We start from the raw sequence: 20883 nt of genomic DNA, 5'->3' as shown, positions 1-20883 counted from the left end.
ATCCTTAACCCCAACACATACACAGCTGGTCAACCTGGGCCACCCAGGCGTAGAAGGCTCATGGAGGATGCCCAAAGCTCTGTGGACTCCTCAAGGAGCCACACTTGGGTCCTGGCTTTATGAGCTGTGACTCAGCCTACCAGGAGACTAGGGGTTGAGTGACACAGCGTCCCACTTATCCATGAGGACAAGCATCATAGACCTGGTGGGAGACCCTCTCTCCCTGGCATCTCCCTGACAAGAAATGGAGCATGAGGAGGAGCCCAGGGGCCCGAGCCTGCAGTGCCCACATGACCACGGGAAACTCACTCTGGGCCAGCGCAGGTAAGGAGCTCCAGTCCCAGACCAGCAACCTTGCAGCTGAGATGAGGGATGGACAGCAGCTCTGGGAACCAGCTTTATTTTTCTCAGGAGCCTCTCACTGGGAATCAGACAACCCCACAGGGCATCTGTGCCTGCCTTTGGTGACAGCGTACTCCAATCTCGTCATTCATTAACGTGATGGCCAGTCACTGAGCACCTGGCAGATGCTGGTTTTCCATCTTCTCACACTCAGCTCTGTCCAAGGTGGGATTTGTCTTTCAAGGCAGGAGCCATCGTCCCACCCAGGATGAGCCATCTTCTTCCGGGCTGGGTTAGAGTTGCCTGTTGTGCCAAAGAATGGAGCTGGGCTGAAGGGAGGGGCAGGTGGTGATGGGGGAAGAGAGGCAGGGTCTCAGCCCAACCTCAGTACCAGGGCAGCTGGGGTGCCCTGTTCATCTTGCTGGGCTGGCTGACTTTTGGGCTGGTGGATTTGTCAGGTTGGAAATTGCTTTCTTCATCTAGAACAGAGAAAGGGGGTGGTGGTGGGGGCGCGTAGAGGAGGTTGAGAGGGGGGCTCCAGCATTTTTAGTCCCCTAAGCTTCGTTTCTGGGCTGAATAGTAGAGCCCATGGCACCCCATTGCACAGACGGGATCACTGAGGCAGAGAGGGGCAGGCTGGCCACTGGCCAGAAAACAAGATCGGGAGCCAGGCCCAGTGGCCAATCTGGGCCAGGAAGAGGGACTCATCAGTATCCTCTGTATCCCCCCAGGTTTGGATGGGAGCATGCTGGTGTCCCCCCACCTCCCCACCTCCCTAGCCTTCTCAGGCATGAGTCCCCTGCTTTGCTCTGCCCCCGGGACCCTGGTACCTCCACCCAGGACACGTAGCCCACAGCTCTGCCCCGCGATGTCACGAAGAGGGACTGAAGGTTCAACAGCTTAAAGAGGTTGTGTGCCTGGATGGGGGATGTTAGGAAACACTGGAGGGTTGAAGGTGCCCAGCCCACCCTCTGGCCCTCTCTGCCACGCTTCTGAGCCAGGAAGAGAGGCGGGGCCTGATATGTGTGGGAGGCAAGAGACCCAGGCCTGCAATGTCCAGTGTGGGCCACTGGGAGGTGCCAGAGTCCACTCAAGGGTCTGGGCGGGGGCTGCAGGAGGACAGGACCCAATATCCAGCACCCTCCAGCAGCACAGAGGGGACGGAGCCATCTCCAGGTCCCCTGTCAGCCTCTGCCCTTCCCCCATCCTTGTGTCAGGGTCTGTCTCAACTGGCTACATAATTTGTCCAAGATCACACAGGGAAAATGTGGTGGACCTGAAATTGAAACGCACGTGTGCCTTGGTACAACTCCACTGTCTTTCTCCACCCAGAGACTTCCATTTGCCAAGCCCCCCAATTCCCTCGTCTCTCTGCATCATCCCTACAACCCTGGCAGTGAGGCCGACAGGGCAGGAGCTGCCCTGCCCAGGCCCAGGAGGAGCAGGAAGCAGCATAAGATGGGCGGGGCGGGGTTGGGAGGGGAGGCTGGAGCCTGAGCTCTCCATCAGCTCTTGCCCTGCCCCAGGAGCCTCGTGTGTCACACTCCCCAGTGCTTGTTACCTGGTGCAAGGTGGTCTCTGAGAATAGCGTCAGGGTCACTGGTTCCGTGGGGCAGCCCCCAGCCAAGATGTCCTGGAGACACTGTTGGGGGTGGGGAAGGGTTACAGGTGCAGGGCCGGCCTCCCCAGGATGCCTCTCTCAGACCACCCCTCCCTCAGGAGATCAGCGGGTCCCTCCCCTCCCATCCCTGCTGACCCGCCCCCGCCCCATCCCCACACCCCTCAGGAGTACCCACCTGGTGTCCTGGAGCCCTGGAAGGAGGCTCAGCCTGGAGGGCCTGCACCAGCTGGGCCCTCTGCACGATGCCCACCAGGATCTGGGAGTCTGGCAAGTGGAGAGAGAGAGGGACGGAGGTGCGTTATGAAGAAACAGGCCTGAGGGCCAAGCTTCCAGAAGACCCTGGTGGTGTCCCCATGCTCCTACCCCAGCAGCTGCCCAGGAACTGCCTTACAAGCACCCGCTGACTCTCTTTAGACATGTCAACCACCCCAAGGGAGGGTGGCCATGATTTCCATTTTACTGATGAGGAAACTGAGGCTCAGGTGAAGTGACTTGCCCAAGGTCACACGGTTGGTTGCTAAGTCACAGAGCCTGGATGCAGATCCTGTCTGCCTGACAGGTCCAAGAAGGAGGCAGAGGGCATTCCTCACCCCCAACTTCCACCTCCCTTCTGGCTGGGCACCTGTGCTCTCCACCAGGGGATACTCGGCCACGTCTGTGGAGGTCACAACCTTGACCACCTCCTCCAGCGGCGTGTCCTTGGCCAGTGTGTTGATGCTGCGGTTCATGAAGTGCTCCACCCTCACGCGGTGGGAGCTGCAGGCAGAGGGGCTCCCATCAGGTCCCGGAGGGAGTCAGGGATGTGAGACCCAGGCCGGCAGGGGGATCTGTGGGGAGCTTTGCTTGAACCAGGGACCCACGGGTCTGGAATGTGGGCAGGGCCGGAGAGGTTCCTGGAATGAGGGACTCCTAGAACCCACAGTGGGAGGAAACCTGGGGACCACATTACTGATGGCCCAGTTCCAAATCCCCAGTCCCCTGGTTCCCCATATCCCCCAGAGCAGCTCCACTTGGGTCTTGTCCCACCTTGGACAGAGCTGAGTGTGACATGACGGAAAACCAGTATCTGCCAGGCGCTCAGTGACTGGCCATCACATTAATGAGTAATGAGATTGGAGTACAGACCCAGCCGCCTTCCCTGGATAATTCCATTTCATTATAAAAGTATATGTCACCCCCCAGGAAAAACTTGAAAGGTTGAAAATCACTGATATAAATAGCCCCATTTCCCAGATGGGGAAACAGGTTCAGGGCAAGGCAGCAGCTTGCTTGTGTTTGCAGCGGGGCCTCAGACTCAGGGACTCTCAGAGCCTCTTTGGTCTGCTTCTCTGGCGCCAGAAGCTGCTCTGGTCCTATCTGGTTGAGCAAGGACTTCAAAGCCCATTTCCATTCTCGTTCCATCTCCTGCTCCCAAAGTCCCAGCAAGGACAGCAGGAGTGGGGAGAGGGGAGGAGACCTCTCGGATCTGGTGCTGACTCTCTGTGTCACCTGGAGCAAGACACGGCACCTCTCTGAGCCCCGGTTTCCTCAGCCTGTACACGGGGCAATACTCATCCTCCTGCTGTGAAGCCCAGCTGACCCCTAGACAGACACTGAGGCCTCAAGGCCAAGGACTTGCCCAAGGTCACCTGGGGCACTGCGGAGAGTGGAGATGAGAGCACTGCTGTGTGTCAGCCCCTCCCAGCCCCCATGTCCGAGGTCAGCTGCAGTGGTGTTTCTTTTTGGAGGTGCCCTCCACCCCCAGCCCTACCCAGACACTATGACCCTTTCAGCCAGCCTGAGGTGGGTGCCCCTCACCTGATGTTGCGGCCCAGAATCCATGGCAGGTATGGCAGCTTCTTGACAATGATGGTGCCATCGTAGAAGGAGGGCTGGCAGCTCTGTGCAATGGCGTTGGCTGCCAGCACCGCCATCAGCACAGGCAGAGCATGCACTATCTGGCCGGTCAGCTCAAAGGCCAGCAGTGCCGTGGAGATGGTGTGGGTCACAGCCCCTGAGAAGGCCGCAGCCCCTGCCAGGGCAGAGCCACACAGGTCGGCTCAGGCCAGGAGCCAGGGGCCAGGGGCCAGCCTGATGTGAGGGAATAACTAGCCTGGCTGTGGCCAGGGGCTAGGATGGGAATTGTAAGAGGCCACAGCCTGGGCACTGTGGGAAGTGCCCCAAGGCCTGGGCTTCGTGAGAGGAGAGGGATAAGGGAGGCCACAGGGCTGGGGACAGGACAGGAGCCATGAGGCAGTGATGGGCCCTGGGGAATTGTGGGGCTCAGGAGGGACAGTCCCCCATGAGGGGTGGGGGGTTCACTGGAGGACTCAGTGACTGCTCCATGCCCTAGGGAACCACCAGCCAATTCTCCAGGTCCAGCGCAGCCCCACAACATTGCCCATCTAGCAGGGCCCTGACCCACTCACCTGCCAGGGCATACCCCCCGGGCATGATGGGATTGGTAACCCCTCCAGCCACGATGCCCTCAGGGAAGGCGACAGCAAGAGCCTCTCCCAAGAGGCGCCCGATGACAGCTCCTGGCCACAGACTTAAGGTGAGGGGGAGCCAGGCTGACCCGGCCCCCACAACCCTCCATCCCTGAGGATCATCCTCAGTACCACCCGGGAAGAGGGTGAACCAGGATCCATGGTCCTGCCCCAAGAACCCCAAAACTCTCAGAAGCTCAGGAACCCAGACTCACCAAGGATAAAGATGGGCATGAAGTACCCAGCTGGGATGGGGATGGTGGTGGCCAGAATCAGCATCCAGAACTGTGGGAGTGGGGAGCCCGGGGCAGAGGTTAGAGGCCACTGGGCAAGGCGTGGACAAGGGAGGACAGGACAGGGGACAGGGGACAGGGGAGTGTCCTAGAGAGAAAGAGGGTGCCGGCCATGCACCCATTGCCAGAGTCTGGCATTAGGGGAGGGTCCTCACCATGAGAAATGCCCACTGTGTGCCTGGCACTATGCCAGGTACATTCCTTTCTTTCTTCTCAGCCTTCCCAGTAACCACCCCATTTTAAAGATGGGAAGACTGAGGTCCAGAGACCTGAAGCCACTTGTCCAGGACCATGCAGTGGGCAGGGGGCACATCAGGAAGTGTGGGTGGAAGGCCTGGGCTCCATGCCACCAGGTGCAGGGAGGCACCCCCGCCCCTCCCCACCAGAGCTGGTCCTGGCTCTGCGCACACCTGGGGGCCAGGGGGCCCACCTTCATAACCAGGAAGAAGGCAAGGGTCCCAAAGATGGTGAACTGCGGGTGGTACCATTCCCACCACAGGTGCTGGGGGTCAAGCTCCTCGGGCCAGGGTGGGCTGGAGTTCTGGGTCATCAGCGCCCAGGAGTGGTTGTCGAACAGCGAGTCCAGATGCTGCTTCATGGACAGCTGTGGCGGGGCAGGTGGGAACTGGACATGAGGGGCCCCAAGCGGCAGACCCCAGCCGCCCCCGCACCGCCTGACCCCGCCTGGAATCCTCCTCTGCCACTTCCCAGAGCAGGGCTTTGGGCAGGGCTCTGACCTCCCAGAGCTATGGTCTCCTTATCTGCAGAATGATGCCCAGGTGTCGCCCTGGTGGGGTGCTGAGGGGATTACGTGAGGCACATGCAAAGGGGAAAACAAATGGGGGTTCCCACTCCTGCCACCCCCGCTCAGGACCCCTTACCCGAGAAGCTAGCAAGTGGCCCACACCAGGCGGGTAGGTGATGGAGGCAAGAAGCAAGGTGGCCAGAGCGGAGTACACAGGCTTGCTGTGGGGGATGGGTGAGCTCTAGGGCTGGCCCTCCCTTTCCTACATCCGGAGGAGAGGGAAGCAGGACCTGGTCCTGGCAGCAGCAGAGCTCCCCACCTGGAGGCTGATACCGAGGCAAGGACTGGGGAGGAGGAAGGGCGGGAGCAGGGAACATGGCCCCCTCCAGCGGGTAGAACCTGTGGGGTGAGCCCTTCAACTGGGTATGACTGAGGGCAGAGGAATCACGCAGGAGATTGAGGAGAATTGGGGCAGAGGCAGGATAGGAGGGAGGAGAGAGTCGGCCAGGCCGGGGCGGGCCATGTGCATCTCGGGGCAGGAGGGCTGTCCAATACCAAGGCCAATGCCAGGGGCCACACAAGGTTTGAAGGGGCACAGGGTTTGAGGCTCAGTGAGGGGTTGGGGGTTTGCTGAGAGACTGTAGAATGAAGAAGGGATGGCAGTTCAATGGGAGAGTTCGTAGCCCAGTAAGGAAGGGGGGACAGTGACCGTGGGGACTTGGAGAGGGGTGTTAGGTGCTCCATGGGCTAGGGAGGGATTTAGGGCCTCAGTGGGAGGATGGCGTGGGGCTTTCTACATAAGGTCTGGAGTCCACAAGGGGCTCACTGAGATGTCCCCAGCCCCTAGCCCATAGGCTACCTGGTGGCCAGCAGTTTGGAGCTGAACCGATTGGACTTGATGAAGCTGAGGAAGGTTCGCTGACAGAAGAGGTAAGCACAGCTCAGGACACCGCAGATGCCACTGGGGGGTGAAGGGAGGTAAGACCAGAGCCTGATCCAAGTACCAGGGGCCGCAGTCCAGGCCTAGGGGGAATGCCATATTGGACTCTCAGGGGCCCAAGGCACCCACTCACCCCAGCGCCACAAAAAAGAAGATCTCAGGCAAGTTGAACGGAACATCCACTCGGAAACTGGTCTTGTAGAGGGAGGTGATGGTCTCTGGGGAAGGAGGGCAGTGGAGAGCTGAGATGGCGCTCCCACCCCACCCAAACTCAAGTCCCAGACTAACAGCCCAGGGTGGAGGGGGTGCCAGGTCCTGACCGGAATCTGTGTCCTGGCATTCCAGGCCCCCACAACCAGGCTCCTGCCTCCCTGCCCAGCCTCACCCCCTTCTACCTTCAGGGTCCCTGCCCTTCATGCTCAACACAGGTCAGCCCCTTCCATCCTTCCAGGAGGTGGGAACAGGGAGGAGGAAAAAGAGGGAGAGAGAGGGAAGGGAAGAGCAAGGGATGTACACAGGGGAGAAGGGAGGGCCCCCTCGCCCCGGCCCCCAGGCAGGGCCAGGGTCAGGCAGCCCAGGGGGCTCACCCTGCTCGCTGTTGAAGACCGCCAGGAGCCGGAACATGAAGGCCCCGCAGGTGGCCGCAAAGAAACCCCTCCAGTAATCCCAGACAGAGAAGTGGGAAGACATGACCTCGATGCTGAACAGGACGCCTGGGGGCGACACTGATCTCAGGTGGGCCCCCACCCCCATCCACCTGTAGCTGTAGGGCCCCCTCCCCATCTTGCCTCCTCCCTGACCCATCTGTCCTGCTCTCCTACAGCCCAGACAGTGACAGACAGGAGGGGAGGGCAGGGCATGAGCCCTGGGCGGGGAGGACCCCACTGCCCACGGATCCATCCAGCCTGGAATGCGGGTGTGCGCCCTCTCACTATCGGGTGGTTTGATCCCCATTTTACAGAGGAGGAAGCTGGGCTCAGAGAGGCCAAGGGGCCAGTGGATTTCAAACCCAGGTCTGTGTAATGTTACCCTGAAGCCTCTCAGCACCGCCCAACCAAGCCCCCGACCACCTGCCCCACCGCCACCCCCCGGGGGGTGGCTATACCCAAGGTGGGGCTGAACTAAGAACTAGAATGAGCCCCAGCCCCTCCTCCAGGCTCTCAGATGGGCCGAGGGAGCCCAGGGTGTCAGGGGAGGAGCTTGAGGGACCCAGGGGGTGGGGCATGAGGGGGGGTCTCACCGCTGAAGGGAGCGCCAAAGACTGTGGCCACGCCCACTGCCGCCGCTGCCACCAGCATTTCATTTTGCTTGCTCTTGTTCTAGTGGGATCCAAATCCAGGGCTCAGCGTCAGCCCCCTCCCTCCCCACTCCCATTCCTCTAAGGAAGCCCCCGAGTCCCTAACCTCAGGCTCCCCGATGGTCGTGGTGCGCACACGGCCCAGGTAGGCAGCGATCATTACAGACAGGTGCACGAAAGGGCCCTGCAGAGGGAAGGGTGGGCCCAGGGCCCAGGTGAGGGCAGCAGAGACAGTCTCACCCAGAGGCAGCACAGTTTCCCCACCACACCCCCTCTTCCATTTCCCGAACCCCCAGGGCTGTCCTCAGGTAGCTTTGGCACACTGGGGACCTGGCCTGGCTCTTCCCCTAAGACTGAGCTCCCTGAAGGCAGGCGCTGGCCTAAGTCTGCTCTGACCCAGCTTTGGTGGGGTGATGGGGGAGAGCTGGGGCAGGGTTGGGTGGGCGGGGTGGCTGGGGTGCCCTCACACCTGCCCATACCACTTTGCCCAGGAACAGGGTGCTGCCGGTGGCCAGGGTGCAGGAGAGGCCCACCACCTTGGCCCCAAAGTTCTTGATATCCAGGTAGTCCTCCAAGATCACACCCGCCAACATGGTCTTCAGCTCTGGGATTCCAGAACCTTAGCCAGAGAGGACAGGAACAAGAAGGGGACAATCTCTAGATTAAAACTCTCGGGCGGGTGTGGTGGCTCACGCCTGTAATCCCAGCACTTTGGGAGGCTGCGGCAGGTGGATCATGAGGTCAGGAGTTTGAGACCAGCCTTGCCAACATGGTGAAACCCCATCTCTACTAAAGATACAAAAAATTAGCCGGGCATGGTGGCAGGTGCCTGCAGTCCCAGCTTCTTGGGAGGCTAAGGCAGGGGAATCACTTGAACCTGGGAGGTGGAGGTTGCAGTGAGCTGAGATCGTGCCATTGCACTCCACCCTGGGCAACAAGAGTGAAACTCCATCTCAAAAACAAACAAACAAACTCTCATAACTCTACCCGCACGGTGTTTTCACATTAGGATTTTTTTTTTTCCTTTGAGGCAGGGTATCACTCTATTGTCCAGGCTGGAATGCAGTGGTTCCATCTCGGCTCATAACCCCAAACTCCTCAGCTCAAAAGTGATCCTCCCACCTCAGCCTCCCAAGTAGCTGGGACTACAGGCAGGCACCACCAAACGTGGCTAACTTTTTGTTGTGGTGGTTATTTTTTATTTTTTGTAGAGACGGGGTTTCACCACGTTGTCCAAGCTGGTCTCGAACACCTGGGATCAAGCGATCCCCCCACCTCCCAAAGTGCTGGGATTATAGACTTGAGTCACTGCACCTGGCCCTATTATGATCACGCAGAACCCTCAGAGGTTAGGATGCATAAACTCATTTTGTAGATTTGGATGCTAGAGTCAGAGAGGGAATGCGAGCTGTCCATGTTGCTCCCACTGGGACTGGTAGATGGCTGTGTCAGGATAGGGGAGCCCTGAACAGAACCTCAGGCCACCACTGAGTGAGCCTGGAGCTCCCCTCTGCTGGCCAGGAGCTGGAGGCAGGGCTGAGTGGCCTGGGGGGAGGGGCAGTGCCTCCTCCCTGGGCCCCTTCCTGTAACCAGCACAGGCCCCACAGGGGAATCTCCTTCCAAGCAGACCTTAGAAAGTGAGTAGGACCAGCAGTGACCCAAGAGTCAAGGTCTGGCCTTCTTGCTATGTGCCTTCAGGCAAGCCACATGACTCTTCTGGGCTTGAGAAATGAGGCTGCCACTTCCCGATTCCCCCCATCAGAAGCCCCCTGGGATCTGAGAAGGTTTTGGCCAGTGGGGACTGGCGTGGTGACCGTGGACTCACCTCCAGAGGAGGGCGTGATGCTCTGGGAGAAGCCCGAGGAGAAAGAGACGAGGGCCACAGGGTACACAGTCCAGGAGAGATACCGGAGTAGGGGGCTGTCCCCAATCTCCCCATACAGCCACTGGTGCGCTGGGGACAGCCGCATATCAGGGAGGCACCCACAGCCTCTGCAGCCCTCGGGGCCAGACGCTGTGGTGGCCACTTACTGACCAGGAAATGGAGTCATGAAGAGGGGAGGACCAGGCCACCCAGTGAGGGGCAGACCCCCAAGAAGAGGCAGGAGTACGACCCTGGGTCCATATCCCAGGTTTACCACTGCCTAGCTGAGTGACCTTGGGCAAGCCACTCAGCCTCTCTGAGCCTCAGTTTCCCCATCTGTCAAGTGGGCTAGTGATTGGCTCTCCCTCACAGGCTCATTGAAGACTAAAGATATTAAAGACTAAAGGGCCACTGAGAACTAAATGACACAGGTGTGAAGCGCCAAACACCATAACACCATAATAGGTGCTGCTTCTGGCAGCTGAGGGTCTCCAGAGAAAGTGTCTTAGACCCTTCCTGGCCCACACCCCCTCTTCCAGGGAGGCCTCAGGATGGAGGCAGGCTGCTGAGGGAGGGGGGGAAGACTCCAAGTTTGGTGATGTAGGCAAGTGTCCCCACTCCTGCCCCAAGGCACGGAGGAGGGAAGAAGAAGGAATGGGGTGGCTGGAAGAGGAGGCAGAGAGCTCAGAGGAGGAAGAGCTCTTGGGAACATTCAGGTCTCTCTTCCATGTGCGGCTGAGGAGACTGAGGCCCAGAGAGGGGCAGGAGCCTGCCCAGGATCACAGAGCAAGTCAGGAGTGGAGCCAGAGCCCTCCCCACACCCAGACTCCTCCCTGCACCGCTGCACCTGGTGGCCCATCTGGTATCCCCAGAGCGTGCCTAGAATCCCTTGGCCCAGAGCAGCACCTGCCAGGGAAGAGTTACCTCGGACCACACGCCCGATGGCAAAGTTCATGGCATAGCTGACCAGGGCCATGAGCACCCCGAGGGTCATCAGGAAGTACCAGTCCTCGCCCAGGCGGAACAGCTTCTGCTTTAGCCACTCCAGGCCACCTGGGGCAGGGCATCGGAGTCCCAGCTTATGCTGGGGCAAGGGGCACAGACAGCCCCTTCCCTGGAGGTCTGCTTGGCTCCAGGCAGGGAGGACCCTGGTAGTCGAGTCTGGGGTAGTCCTGAGGGGGCCGTGCCTCACACTGGGGGCTGGGCAGGATTTGTGGCAGGTGACAGTGGTGGCACAGTGGGTGCCAGCACTGCTGCCCCTACCAGAAAGCCTTTGACCTGCCCACCCTCCCCACCCGTGCCTGTACTGGGAGGTTCCTGGGGGACAGGGAGTGTGGAGGGGGCTGGCAGCTACAGCTTTCACCTGCATCCCCGCAGAGTCCGTAGCTTAGAGAGCACCAGGATCTAGCAGACTCCTGCGTGTCCCAGGGCCTGTGGCCCCAGGTATCCTCTGGGTCCCCAGCAATGCCCCTGTCCCGCTGGCTGCCAGCCCAGCCTGGGAGCTGGCCCTCGCTGGCTGTGGGCACCAGCCCCTGGGGCTGCACTTAGCCTCCTTCTGTGGTCCCTACTTGCTCTGACCCGTAGCTGAGGGGACAGTCAGGTCTCAAAGTGAACAAGGCACATGGGGCTCCAAGGAAAGGTGCCAAGTGCAGGCTGCCCCAGCCCCTTGCTGTGGCCCCAGCTTTCCCAGCAGCTAAGCCCCACGTCCCCTCACTGGCACAGGTAGGTGAAGGAGAGGCCTGGGTGGAGGATGGGCACAGTGACCAGGCCTTGGGCTGTATCTCCCGAAAGGCAGAGGGCAGATGCCCGGCCCATCTGACCCACAGAGAGTTGGACAGATAGACCCTTTCCCTCCCTGCCACCCAGGAGACTTTGGGCAGTGATGTCCTGGACAAATGCCAGGAGGAGGGTAGTTCCTGGGCAGGGAGGTGGGGTGGGAGCCGGGCAGGAATGATGTCCTGAGTGGTCCCCTAGGGGGAAGGGAAGAGGACCTGGCTCTCACCTCGGACGCCTCGGCGGATGCGGGGACACGGGCCCCACAGCTCCCGCAGAGTCACAGGGTCCCCTGAGGAGCCTTCACGCAGCCCCACCAACTCCTCCATCAGGCCCCTGGGGAAGCAGATAGCGGGAGGGACCGGGGTGAGGTGCTGCACGTCCTTGCGCTGCCTCTAGGCCCTTCCAGTGCTCTCCCCACCCAAATGAAGAGGAAGGATTGTGCGTGTGTGTGTGTGTGTGTGTGTGTGTGTGTGCGAAGTTATCACACTAGGTCTATGTTTGCCCTCATCCCTGAGGTTCCATCACTGAGGGTGTGTGCCTTTGTGTGTCATTGTGTCGGATGGGGGTGGGATTCCTAGGTGTCCCCCTGTGCCCAGCAGCAGACTGGGCACAGGCCAAGCACCCAAGCCCTGCTCAGAGCCCCTTCCCCTTCTGTGGCCACTGCTCCCACCCTCCTGGGTCGCTTGGCGCTTCCACTGCTGGGAGCAGTCTCTGCCCAGGGCTGTGACTCTCTCACTGCAGAGTTCCATGGATGGCTCTGACTCTCCCTGCCAATCTCGGAGCACCCTCCTTTCTCCCCAACAGCTCAGGCCACAGAGGCAGGAAAACCCCAGGACCAGAAGGAGGCCTCTGCAAAGCCAAAGTGAGGTGCTGGCTGCTGCCCCTACCATCCCCCCGCCCTGCCTGCCTGGCCTTTCCAGGTTCTTACCCCAGTCCACACCCAGAGACCCCTCACCTGTCAGTCCTCCTGCTGCGGCTGAACTGGCCCTCCTCTCGCAGAGCCTCCTTTGCTCCCAGCTCCAGTGCACCTGGACAGGCATATGCTCTACCAATCGTCATTCTTTCCCTGCCACCCCCACCCCCCAGCCAGGGTTTACCGTGGAGATTAAAAATGCCCTTGACAAACCAACCAGAACTGTGGAGGCCAGAGCTGTGCAGGGCAGAACTGCCAAGACAGAGGGGGAACAGGAGCCTCCCCACCCACCAGAGCTGCACAGAGGGTGGTGCCCAGCTGTACTCAGCCTCCTGGGTGCTGCTGGACAGGGGCTGCGGAGGGGAGCTCACGCACACAGCAGGACAGCGAGGGGCCATCTGCCGGGGCTGAGGCTCAGGGCCCAGGGGTCTCAGAGCTGGACATGGAAGGTTTGGAAAGCACAGAGGGAGAGGGGAGGAGGCTGGGCAGGGAAGGAGAAGGCAGGCCGGCAAAAGTGAGTGGGGTCAGCACGACCACAGCCTCCCTGTGTGCCAGGCAGAGGGTCAGCCTTCTGCCAGATTAATTACCCTGAGTGCCCACGGAAATCCCACGAGGCAGGCAGTGTGATCCCGTTGTAGAGAAATGGCGTCTCAGTGAGGTGGGGCTGCCTGTCCAAGATTACGGAGGCCGAGGCAGAGCCAGGATTCCCAGCCCAGGTTTGCCTGGCTCCAAAGCCCGCAGGCCGTGCCACACGGTCCCGTCCTGATGACCCATCTTGTCCAGGGCTGGCGAGGAGGCCGACACCTGGGGCAAGGCAGTGAATTGGGGTCAGGAACTGGGACTTGATCCTGTGTCCAGACCCTCCAGGCTCAGGAAATGCCCCTCAAAGCACATGTCCAAGGGCCAGTGGCTCTGGCTGGGGACTTCTGGGTAATTCCACAGAGTTTGTCCCACCCCAGCAGAGGATGGGAGCACAGGTGTAAGAGGACATGGTGAGGAACAAGCACGTGCCGTGTGCCTGCTACATGTCAGGAGCTTCACATCTGCAACTCACGTCCTCCTCCCCACACCCTGTGAATGGGGAGAGCCTCGCCATTTTGTAGATGGTCAAAGAGGTGAGTCACTCATCCAAGGTCACACAGCAGAGGGTGAACCCAGCCCCACACTGTGCAGCTCTTCCCCTGCCTGAAGCTCCTCCAGCTCCTGAGGCTGAACCAGGGCAATGGTTTGGGCACAGAACAGAAGAGTTGTGTCTGATGCCACTTTTGGGCAAGAGGTTGGGGACAATTGCTTCCACTCCCACCCAGAGAAAGCCACTCTCTGAAGCTTATGATGGCCCTTGGATGATTGTTAAAATCTGGGACCCTGGGCCACTCTTTGCCTCTAGATGCCAAGCAAGTCAAATCAAAATCGAAGATGTGTGTTGTGGGAGGTGGGATGGGGGTTGCTGCTCTATATGGACCCCAGCCCACCTTCACCTTGGCCACCCCAATCTGTCGACTCTGCACAGCATCAGAACTGGCTGCCCTGTCACATCCCGATTTCCAGTGTCTGGTCTGGGGCAGCTGCTGGCTACTGTCCCACAGCCAGCACTGCACGTCCACATCCACCCTCACCCCCCAGCCCTGTGAGCACCAGGAGGCTGAGAAGGGGGCAGCCAGGGGGCTCAGCAGGATGACGGGTTTGAAGCCAGCACAGCTCTACTGACCCTAACTCTTTCATCAACTAGAGCCTCAGTTTCCTCTTCTGTAGGATGAGGTGAGCCTGGAAGCAGGGGCCTGTCTCTGCCTTACTCATCTCTGAGTCCTTCAGAGCCTAGAACAGTGCCCAGCACCTATTTATAGCAAGGTTTCAATGAATACCTACTGAGTGATGAGGGCTTCATCACTGGCCTATGAGCTGGCTGTGTGGGGAGCTGATGGGAAGAGATGTGAGGTCCCTTCCTCAGATCCCAAATCAAAATTCTGGGGTCCGAGGAAAGGGTCTGTGTTTGTGAAAAGCTCTACTGGGTGACTGGGATTCAAAGGACTGCATCATCTTTGTAGCTCCTTCTGTCCCTGTGATCTGAAGGTAGAGGCAGGGGAATGGCCTTGATGACCTTTTGAGGTCCCTCTGGGCCAGTGAAGCCAGAGGATCCAGTATTTGTGTGGGTGATGCCTCGGGAAGGGGGAAAAAGGGGAGGAGGAATGGTGGGCGGGGGTGGGTAATGGGAACTGACATCCAGGGGCAGTGACTCAGGCCCTCAGCACCATGACAGTGTGTCTGCATTTAGCCACCGGCTCCTGTTTCCCTGGCGGGCGGCAGGCTCTGGGCCCCCCAACCCGCCCCACCCTCTCTCCATCTCACCTCAGTGCTGGTGGCTTCCCAGCGGCCCTAGAAACCCCTCAGCCAGGCTGGGTGTCACAGGCCCCGACACGGGCAGGAAACTCTGCCAGGGGCGACAGGCCCTATTGCTCCAGGCACCGGCCTGGCCCGCCGCTGTGCCCTGTGCCCTGTTCTGCTTCCACTCCACATACCACCAGCACCACTAATACCCCTGTAGAAGGAGCCCTCCAGGATGAAGCTCCAGACTGGGTTGTAGGGGGCTCGGATAAAAGAGAAACTGCCCGTCTTCAAGAACCTTCAATCTAACGGGGAGACAGGTGAACCCTCGCCTCCGTGGGAACTGCCAGTTGGATAGGGAAGAAGGGACACAGCAGAGAGTCACAGCACACAGGAAGACCATGTCACACTGCCAGGTGCTGTGGGAGGACAAAGACAGTCAGTGCTGGGGGCATCTGGACTGGGTGTGGGACCATGTGAGCAGGAGCAGTCAGAGAGGCCTCCCTGGGGGAGGAGGCATTGGAGCTGATCTGGGACGGAAGGGCCGGACTTGGAGAGGACAGCAGAGGCCCTGAACTGCAACCTGGGCAGAGCAGAGGGCCTGGCTGCCTCTCAGAATGGCGTCCACCCTGGCCCAGTGCAAGGTCAGTCCCGGCTCTGCTGAGCAAGCAGGTGGGTAGGGAGGCGCTTCTCTGGCTCTTCCGGGCCAGCCTGTCTCCATAGGCACATGTTTAGACCACCTCGGCCTCTGAAGGGCTTTGGGTCCAACACATCTGGGTTCGAATCCCAGCTCTGCCATTTACGCAAGTGCAAGCCCCGCCCTTTCCAAGAGGCTTCACTTCCCCGTCCATAACATGGGAAGAGCGCCTCCACCCTCCCAGCTGTGCAGGGATCAAACGGGGCCGTGCTGGACAGCTTGCAGCCAGGAGCCCGTGCCCAGAAGGCACTCCAGAAGTCAGGGCTAGAATAATTGTCTTCCGGAATTCTCTTTTACCTCTGACTGAAATCCCACCTAAGGCACTCGCAGGCATCACCTCTGACACAGAGATGGAGCAGACAGTTGCCGGGAACATAACCTTCTAGACCTTTAAGGAGAAAGCTGCCAGCTTTGTCCTCTTGGGGCCCCTAAATGTTCTGAGAGTCAGAGGGAGTGCAGGCACAGAATCCAGGTCCCCGTGGGGGCTGGCAGGGGACAGCTGCACATTCTACACCCCCTGGCAGGGCTCAACCTTTCCTTAGAGATGGGCTGTGAAGGTTGTCTGCCTTGAGGGAAGGAGCTCCTGACGTCACACAGCGGTGGTGCTTCCACCTACCCTGTCCCCAAGGAGACTGCACACTGATGGGGGAGGCATAGCTGTGGAGGAGAACCAGAGTCTGCGGGGGAGGCACAGTCCTCAGGAGCCCCCAGGCTGATGGGGGAAACAAAACACACAATAAGCCCCAAACTTGCAAGGTTCTGGGGCAGGCACCGAGGTCCGAGGGGCAAGGAGACAGGATCCAGCCCTGTGCAGTGGTGAGGAGGCCCCTGGGGCTGCTGTGATCAGCCTGGAATGTCAGGCTGTGAGCTCAGCCCTCTCAGCCTGCGGCTTGCGTGTGTCGGGCTGTCAGCAGGGCCGGTGCACGGGAGAAGATTTCCAGCCCCCTCTGGGCCATGGAGAGGCCTAAATTTAGCTAGTAGACAAGGGGCTGGCCCCAAGCCCAGGGACAGTCGGCCTTATAAAGCGGCCGCAGTCGGAGCCCGGCACGCTCGCCCAGAGGCCTGCGCCCACACCCTCTCCTGTCCAGCCCTTGCCCGCCTGGGCAGGGCCCGGCGCCGTCCGTGGATGAGCCACAGAACCTCTTCCACCTTCCGAGCGGAGAGAAGTTTCCATTCCTCTTCCTCCTCCTCCTCCTCCTCTTCCACCTCCTCCTCGGCCTCCCGTGCCCTCCCGGCCCAGGACCCGCCCATGGAGAAGGCCCTGAGCATGTTTTCCGATGACTTTGGCAGCTTCATGCGGCCCCACTCAGAGCCCCTGGCCTTCCCAGGCAAGTGATCCGGGCCCTGAGGGGAGGGGAGGCGCACAGGGAGGGGACGTCTGCTCCAGGGCGCCACCGAATGCGCTGCGGCTGCCAGTAGGCCTGGAACAGGTGCTGCACAGCCTGCAGCCATGTGTGGCCACCAAGACAGATGTGGCCACAGGGACAGATGTGGCCATGAAAACAGGTGGGCCTCTAAGGAACAGTTGTGGCCCTAGGGGTTGGACATGGTTCCATGGCCACCCATGCTCTGTAACCGCAGCCAATCCCAGCTGGAGCCCTGGAGGGCTGGACAGGGTGAGGGGTGGGAGGCAGCCCCCAGGCTCCAGGACTGGGGTGAGGTTATTACAAACCTAGCCTCATATACACACACACTGTGCTGGGTGAGGCCCCACTCCCACCCCAGAAAAGGTGGGCTGTAGGAATGAGGAGGAGCTGAGGGAGAAACAGCTCGGCGGGGGGAGGTAGGGCCTGGGGGAGCCGCCCCTTGCCCCAAGAGAAGGAGCCAGAACCCTCGGATCTGCATGCAAGGCCTGCTCCATGCCTCGCTCACAGCAGCCCACCCCACAGCCCGCCCCGGGGGGGCAGGCAACATCAAGACCCTCGGCGACGCCTATGAGTTTGCGGTGGACGTGAGAGACTTCTCACCTGAAGACATCATCGTCACCACTTCCAACAACCACATCGAGGTGCGGGCTGAGAAGGTGAGCCCCCCATCCCCCACTCACCGCATCCCAAATTCTGCTTCTGCCTCCAATGTCTCCTACTCCCCCTGACCATCCTGGGACCCCAGACCCTGGCCAGTGTCCCTTCCCCACCCAAACTCCCCCAGGGCTAACTGAAGGCTTTGCCCCTGCAACCCATGGCCGTGGGGCCCCCTCACTGCCTCTCTTTGCACCGAGGTTCCCAGACCCTTGCTTCCAGGCCCTGAGCAGCTGAGGGAGCCTCCGGGGAATGGGAGAGGGATGGAGGGATGTGGGCAGAGGGTGGGGCTTGAGGGTGGGAGGTGACAGGTGTGAGATGGTGACGGCAGAGTGAGGACAGCTCCTCCGGTAGCCGTAGGGGGCGGATGCGGGTAGGTGGGGAACTCACCTGGGCAGTGGGGGGAGGGGTTTTTCCATGTGACACACCTCAAGCCCTCTTCCCTCCCACAGCCAGAGACCCATCCCCCATCTTGCGACTCCTAAACTAGGCCCAAGGTTGGGCAGGGGCCCTGCAGTTTAGGGTGACACACACTACAAACCACACACAGCGTCTGCCCACAGGTCTCAGGGTCACTGGGTCTCTAGGGTGTCTGAGTCCGAACTTCCAGGAGGCACTGGGGCCTCCGCCCTGGAGAGGGTAGGGCCAGGCCTGAACAGGGGCGTTGCCCAGGGACAGCCAAGGCTGCCAGCAGAGAGGAGAGGACCTGCCCCAAGCCTCCCCCTAAGCCCCCAAGGGCTGGCTTCTTCCCCTCCACATTCAAGGGTGGATTCCTGGGTGTCCCTGCCAGGGATGCCATGGACTGGGGGCACCAAGACCCACGGGCAGCACGTGCCAGCCCTGCCACCTCCAACAGTGACTCAGCCGCCCCAAACTCCCCTGGACACTATGTGCTGGCTGAGTTGTGGGGGAGGGGCCGGCGCTCAGCCCTGGCAGGCAGATGCCCAATGTGCCTGGGGATCCAGGAAGGCACGGCTCTCCTCTGTCACCTCCGTGTCCCCCAGGAGCCCCAGATTCGGAGCCACTGCCACGGAGCCGCCTCTCTCTCCAAGCCCCACCTCTTCCCCATGTCCCTGGCGTGTTCCTTAGAGCTACTGGAGCTCTGCGAAGCACGCCCGCGCTGTCCCTGCAGAGCCCTCGGCCTGTGGCCATCACCACCATGGGCAGCCCCTCCGCACCTGAAGGCAGAGCCTCGGCATGTGGGGCCTGGCTGGGGTTAGAATGGGGAGAAGAGGGCTCTGGCTTGTCATAAGGAGGACAGGGGTCAGGGCAGCCTGCCTGATGGGTCACCCCTTCCCCAGCTGGCGGCCGACGGCACCGTCATGAACACGTTCGCTCACAAGTGCCAGCTGCCGGAGGACGTGGACCCGACGTCGGTGACCTCGGCTCTGCGGGAGGATGGCAGCCTCACTATCCGGGCACGGCGTCACCCGCATACAGAACACGTCCAGCAGACCTTCCGGACGGAGATCAAAATCTGAGTGCCTCTCCCTTCCCTTTCCCTGTCCCCCCACCCCACGCCGGCCAGCAAAGCCTTGCTAACCCCATTACAACAGCTCCGGGACATCTCAGCCCAGGTTCTAGCCCCCACGCACCCCAGACCCCAGGTGGACCATCTTCCCAAACTAGGGCCCTCCACTCTATCCAGGGCAGGCCAGGGACTCCCTGGCCTGACACATGATGCCCAGATTTCAGATTTGGCCTCCCTCACTTAATCCAGAGTACAGGGGCTGGGGTCGGGGAAGGAAGATCTAAAGAACCCACTGTGGGTCAGGGGAATGGGACCAGCAGGACATATGGGCAAGCTCTGCAGGACAGACAGACAGACAAACCCTCTGATCTATGAAGTCTCTGAAGGGCAAGGGGACCAGGGACCTGGAACCCTCTTGGCCAAGGGGAATGGGAGAGACAGAGGGAAGGTCAGAGGTAGGGGTGCCTATCTAAGTGGAACTAATTGCCCGAGGGCTCAGCAAGGCCAAGAGGAGACAGCCGTGACGGTAAACTTCCCCTCTACCAGCTTCCAAGCCCCATGCCAGCGAGCAGGCTGCCCGCCCACCCTGTGCCCCCAGCCAGCTGGCTGTGCCAGGGCAGAGCCATGCCACATCTGTATATAGATGGGGTTTTTCCAGTACAGCTGGTTCGTGATAAACTGCATGAAACTCCTGCCGTCCTGTGCCTGCTGGGGACTCCAGGCAAGGCCACGTGGGGTTGAGGGTGGGGCTGGTCCTTCTCCGTCCCACAGGCCTGTGTTCTTGGGGCTGCTCCCATGCAGACAGGATCACCTAACAGAGATGGAAGCCAGGGCGTGGATGGGGCTTTGGGTCTTCGAGGTTGGACCCCAGCTTCTTGCCACCTTCCCCTCTGGGCAGTCGCCTCTCCATCTATCCCCCTCTTTAATCTATGAATCTATAGGCTTGGTGTGTGTAACACACACACTCCTATCATTGTCCTTCAAATACTCAGCATTACCATTGGTTGAGGCCAAATTCAGAGCTTTCTCAAATCCGATTTACAATCTCCATTTTCATTAACGGGGAAACATCTCCGAGCCACTGAGTGCCGTGCTTTGTCGCTGAAGGTTAGATCTGAACCCAGGGTGTCAACAGCTGCTCTCAACTCCCCACCTCTGGGCACTGAGGGGTATTTCCCCTCGTTCTACCTCTCTAAGGCTATGCACCCCTCCCCACATCTTCCAGCTGGGGGATGGGGGGAGTCATAGGAAAAGCCCCCATCTCCCATTTGGGATAGGGACCTTCCATCAGCCTTAATCCTGGGAAATGCCTGCTGCCCCCAGTGACTCTTGGTTTTGTCTCCCACATACAGAAGCAGGGTGGAGGGGAGGGGTGGGTCTCAGTCAGCAGGGGTCCCCAGGGCAAGTCAGTCTCCTCCCTCCGTGCCTCTCTGGTCAGTGTGCCTTAGGGTGGCCTCTCACTCCCACCACTCTGGGCCCCTTGGGGGAGGACTGGGGAGGGGTCCGTGGGAGAGCCCTGACGCTGGAACCTGTATACACAATAAAGGACAGTCTCACAGACTTCTGGAGGCCGCCTGCCTGGAGTTCTCAAACTTAGGGCAGGGTTGGAAGCCCCGAGAGAAACAGACACACCTTCTTTGAGATTTGGGGATGAGGGTTGTAGCTCAAATTAAAGCTGAAGACCTCACAAAATATGAGTGTTCCTCGGCTTCCTCCGTGGGCTCCCCAGACCCCCCTGGGCAGGAACCCTAGGATTGTTTCTGGAAAACCCTGGCAACACCTTCTCTTCCAACTGCCTGCCCTTCCCTTTTTATTCTTTCTTTCCTTCCAGAGATATTTACTGTCCTGCTATGTGGCGGGCACTGTGCCAAGCACTGTCTCAGTCCTAGGCGCAGGGACGCAAAGGTGGGCAGCTGCACCGGGTCGCCTGCCCTCTTGAAGCCCTTCTTGTACGTAATGGGGATTCTGCGGCCCAGAGAATCTGAGTGACTGGCCCAGGGTCACACAACCCCAGAGGCAAAGCCAGCTGGAACTTGGAGGCGGGGGGTGTCCTGGCTGGTTCAGGGAGCCTGGGGAGGGGAGCTCTCCGGGGGGGTCCCCCACCCCGCACACC

General features: G+C 60.2%; 2 protein-coding genes across 9 annotated transcripts; one reads left to right on the top strand and one right to left on the bottom strand.

Annotated features, from left to right (window-relative positions):
• Positions 1-384: 384 nt before the first annotated feature.
• CLCNKA (chloride voltage-gated channel Ka) lies at positions 385-12485 on the bottom strand. Of its 2 annotated transcripts, XM_030805394.1 has the most exons (21): positions 12444-12485; positions 12302-12374; positions 11573-11679; positions 10495-10623; positions 9532-9660; positions 8186-8325; positions 7813-7890; positions 7650-7728; positions 6997-7122; positions 6543-6627; positions 6329-6430; positions 5606-5690; positions 5155-5328; positions 4647-4716; positions 4372-4482; positions 3761-3974; positions 2586-2719; positions 2139-2227; positions 1904-1984; positions 1173-1259; positions 385-821 (listed from the first exon to the last, which is right to left on the bottom strand). In XM_030805394.1, the coding sequence occupies exons 3-21, from the start codon at positions 11670-11672 to the stop codon at positions 756-758; spliced, it is 2079 nt and encodes a 692-aa protein (XP_030661254.1). In that variant the 5' UTR covers positions 11673-11679; positions 12302-12374; positions 12444-12485; the 3' UTR covers positions 385-755. The 2 variants fall into 2 exon arrangements, with proteins under 2 accessions (XP_030661254.1, XP_030661253.1); XM_030805393.1 differs by having other exon boundaries at positions 12302-12479.
• Positions 12486-15568: 3083 nt separating this feature from the next.
• Positions 15569-20331, top strand: HSPB7 (heat shock protein family B (small) member 7). Of its 7 annotated transcripts, none has more exons than XM_012498508.2 (3): positions 15569-16606; positions 17186-17301; positions 18601-20331. In XM_012498508.2, exons 1-3 carry the CDS (start codon positions 16132-16134, stop codon positions 18778-18780), a joined length of 771 nt encoding a protein of 256 aa, XP_012353962.1. In that variant the 5' UTR covers positions 15569-16131; the 3' UTR covers positions 18781-20331. The 7 variants fall into 7 exon arrangements, with proteins under 7 accessions (XP_012353962.1, XP_012353961.1, XP_012353963.1 ...); XM_012498507.2 differs by having other exon boundaries at positions 17168-17286; XM_012498509.2 differs by having other exon boundaries at positions 17168-17301; positions 18643-20331.
• The last annotated feature ends 552 nt before the right edge of the window (positions 20332-20883 follow it).

This window comes from Nomascus leucogenys, chromosome 24, assembly GCF_006542625.1.
Source record: "Nomascus leucogenys isolate Asia chromosome 24, Asia_NLE_v1, whole genome shotgun sequence".
NCBI classification, from domain to species: Eukaryota; Metazoa; Chordata; class Mammalia; order Primates; family Hylobatidae; genus Nomascus; species Nomascus leucogenys.
The sequence above is the reverse complement of the archived record's forward strand: the minus strand, read 5'-3'. Positions and strand labels throughout refer to the sequence as shown.

What these genes read in the sequence shown, in the direction of transcription:
- HSPB7 (XM_012498503.2), top strand. Translation starts at nt 16,132, where the DNA reads ATGTCAGGCTGTGAGCTCAGCCCTCTCAGCCTGCGGCTTGCGTGTGTC. An exon ending in AGAGCCCCTGGCCTTCCCAG is followed by an intron (nt 16,607 to 17,152) that starts GCAAGTGATCCG and finishes CCTCGCTCACAG; the next exon opens with CAGCCCACCCCACAGCCCGC. An exon ending in TCGAGGTGCGGGCTGAGAAG is followed by an intron (nt 17,302 to 18,600) that starts GTGAGCCCCCCA and finishes CCCCTTCCCCAG; the next exon opens with CTGGCGGCCGACGGCACCGT.
- CLCNKA (XM_030805393.1), bottom strand. Translation starts at nt 12,405, where the DNA reads ATGACGATTGGTAGAGCATATGCCTGTCCAGGTGCACTGGAGCTGGGA. An exon ending in CGCAGCAGGAGGACTGACAG is followed by an intron (nt 11,680 to 12,301) that starts GTGAGGGGTCTC and finishes CTGCTTCCCCAG; the next exon opens with GGGCCTGATGGAGGAGTTGG. An exon ending in CATCGGGCGTGTGGTCCGAG is followed by an intron (nt 9,661 to 10,494) that starts GTAACTCTTCCC and finishes GGCTGTCCCCAG; the next exon opens with CGCACCAGTGGCTGTATGGG.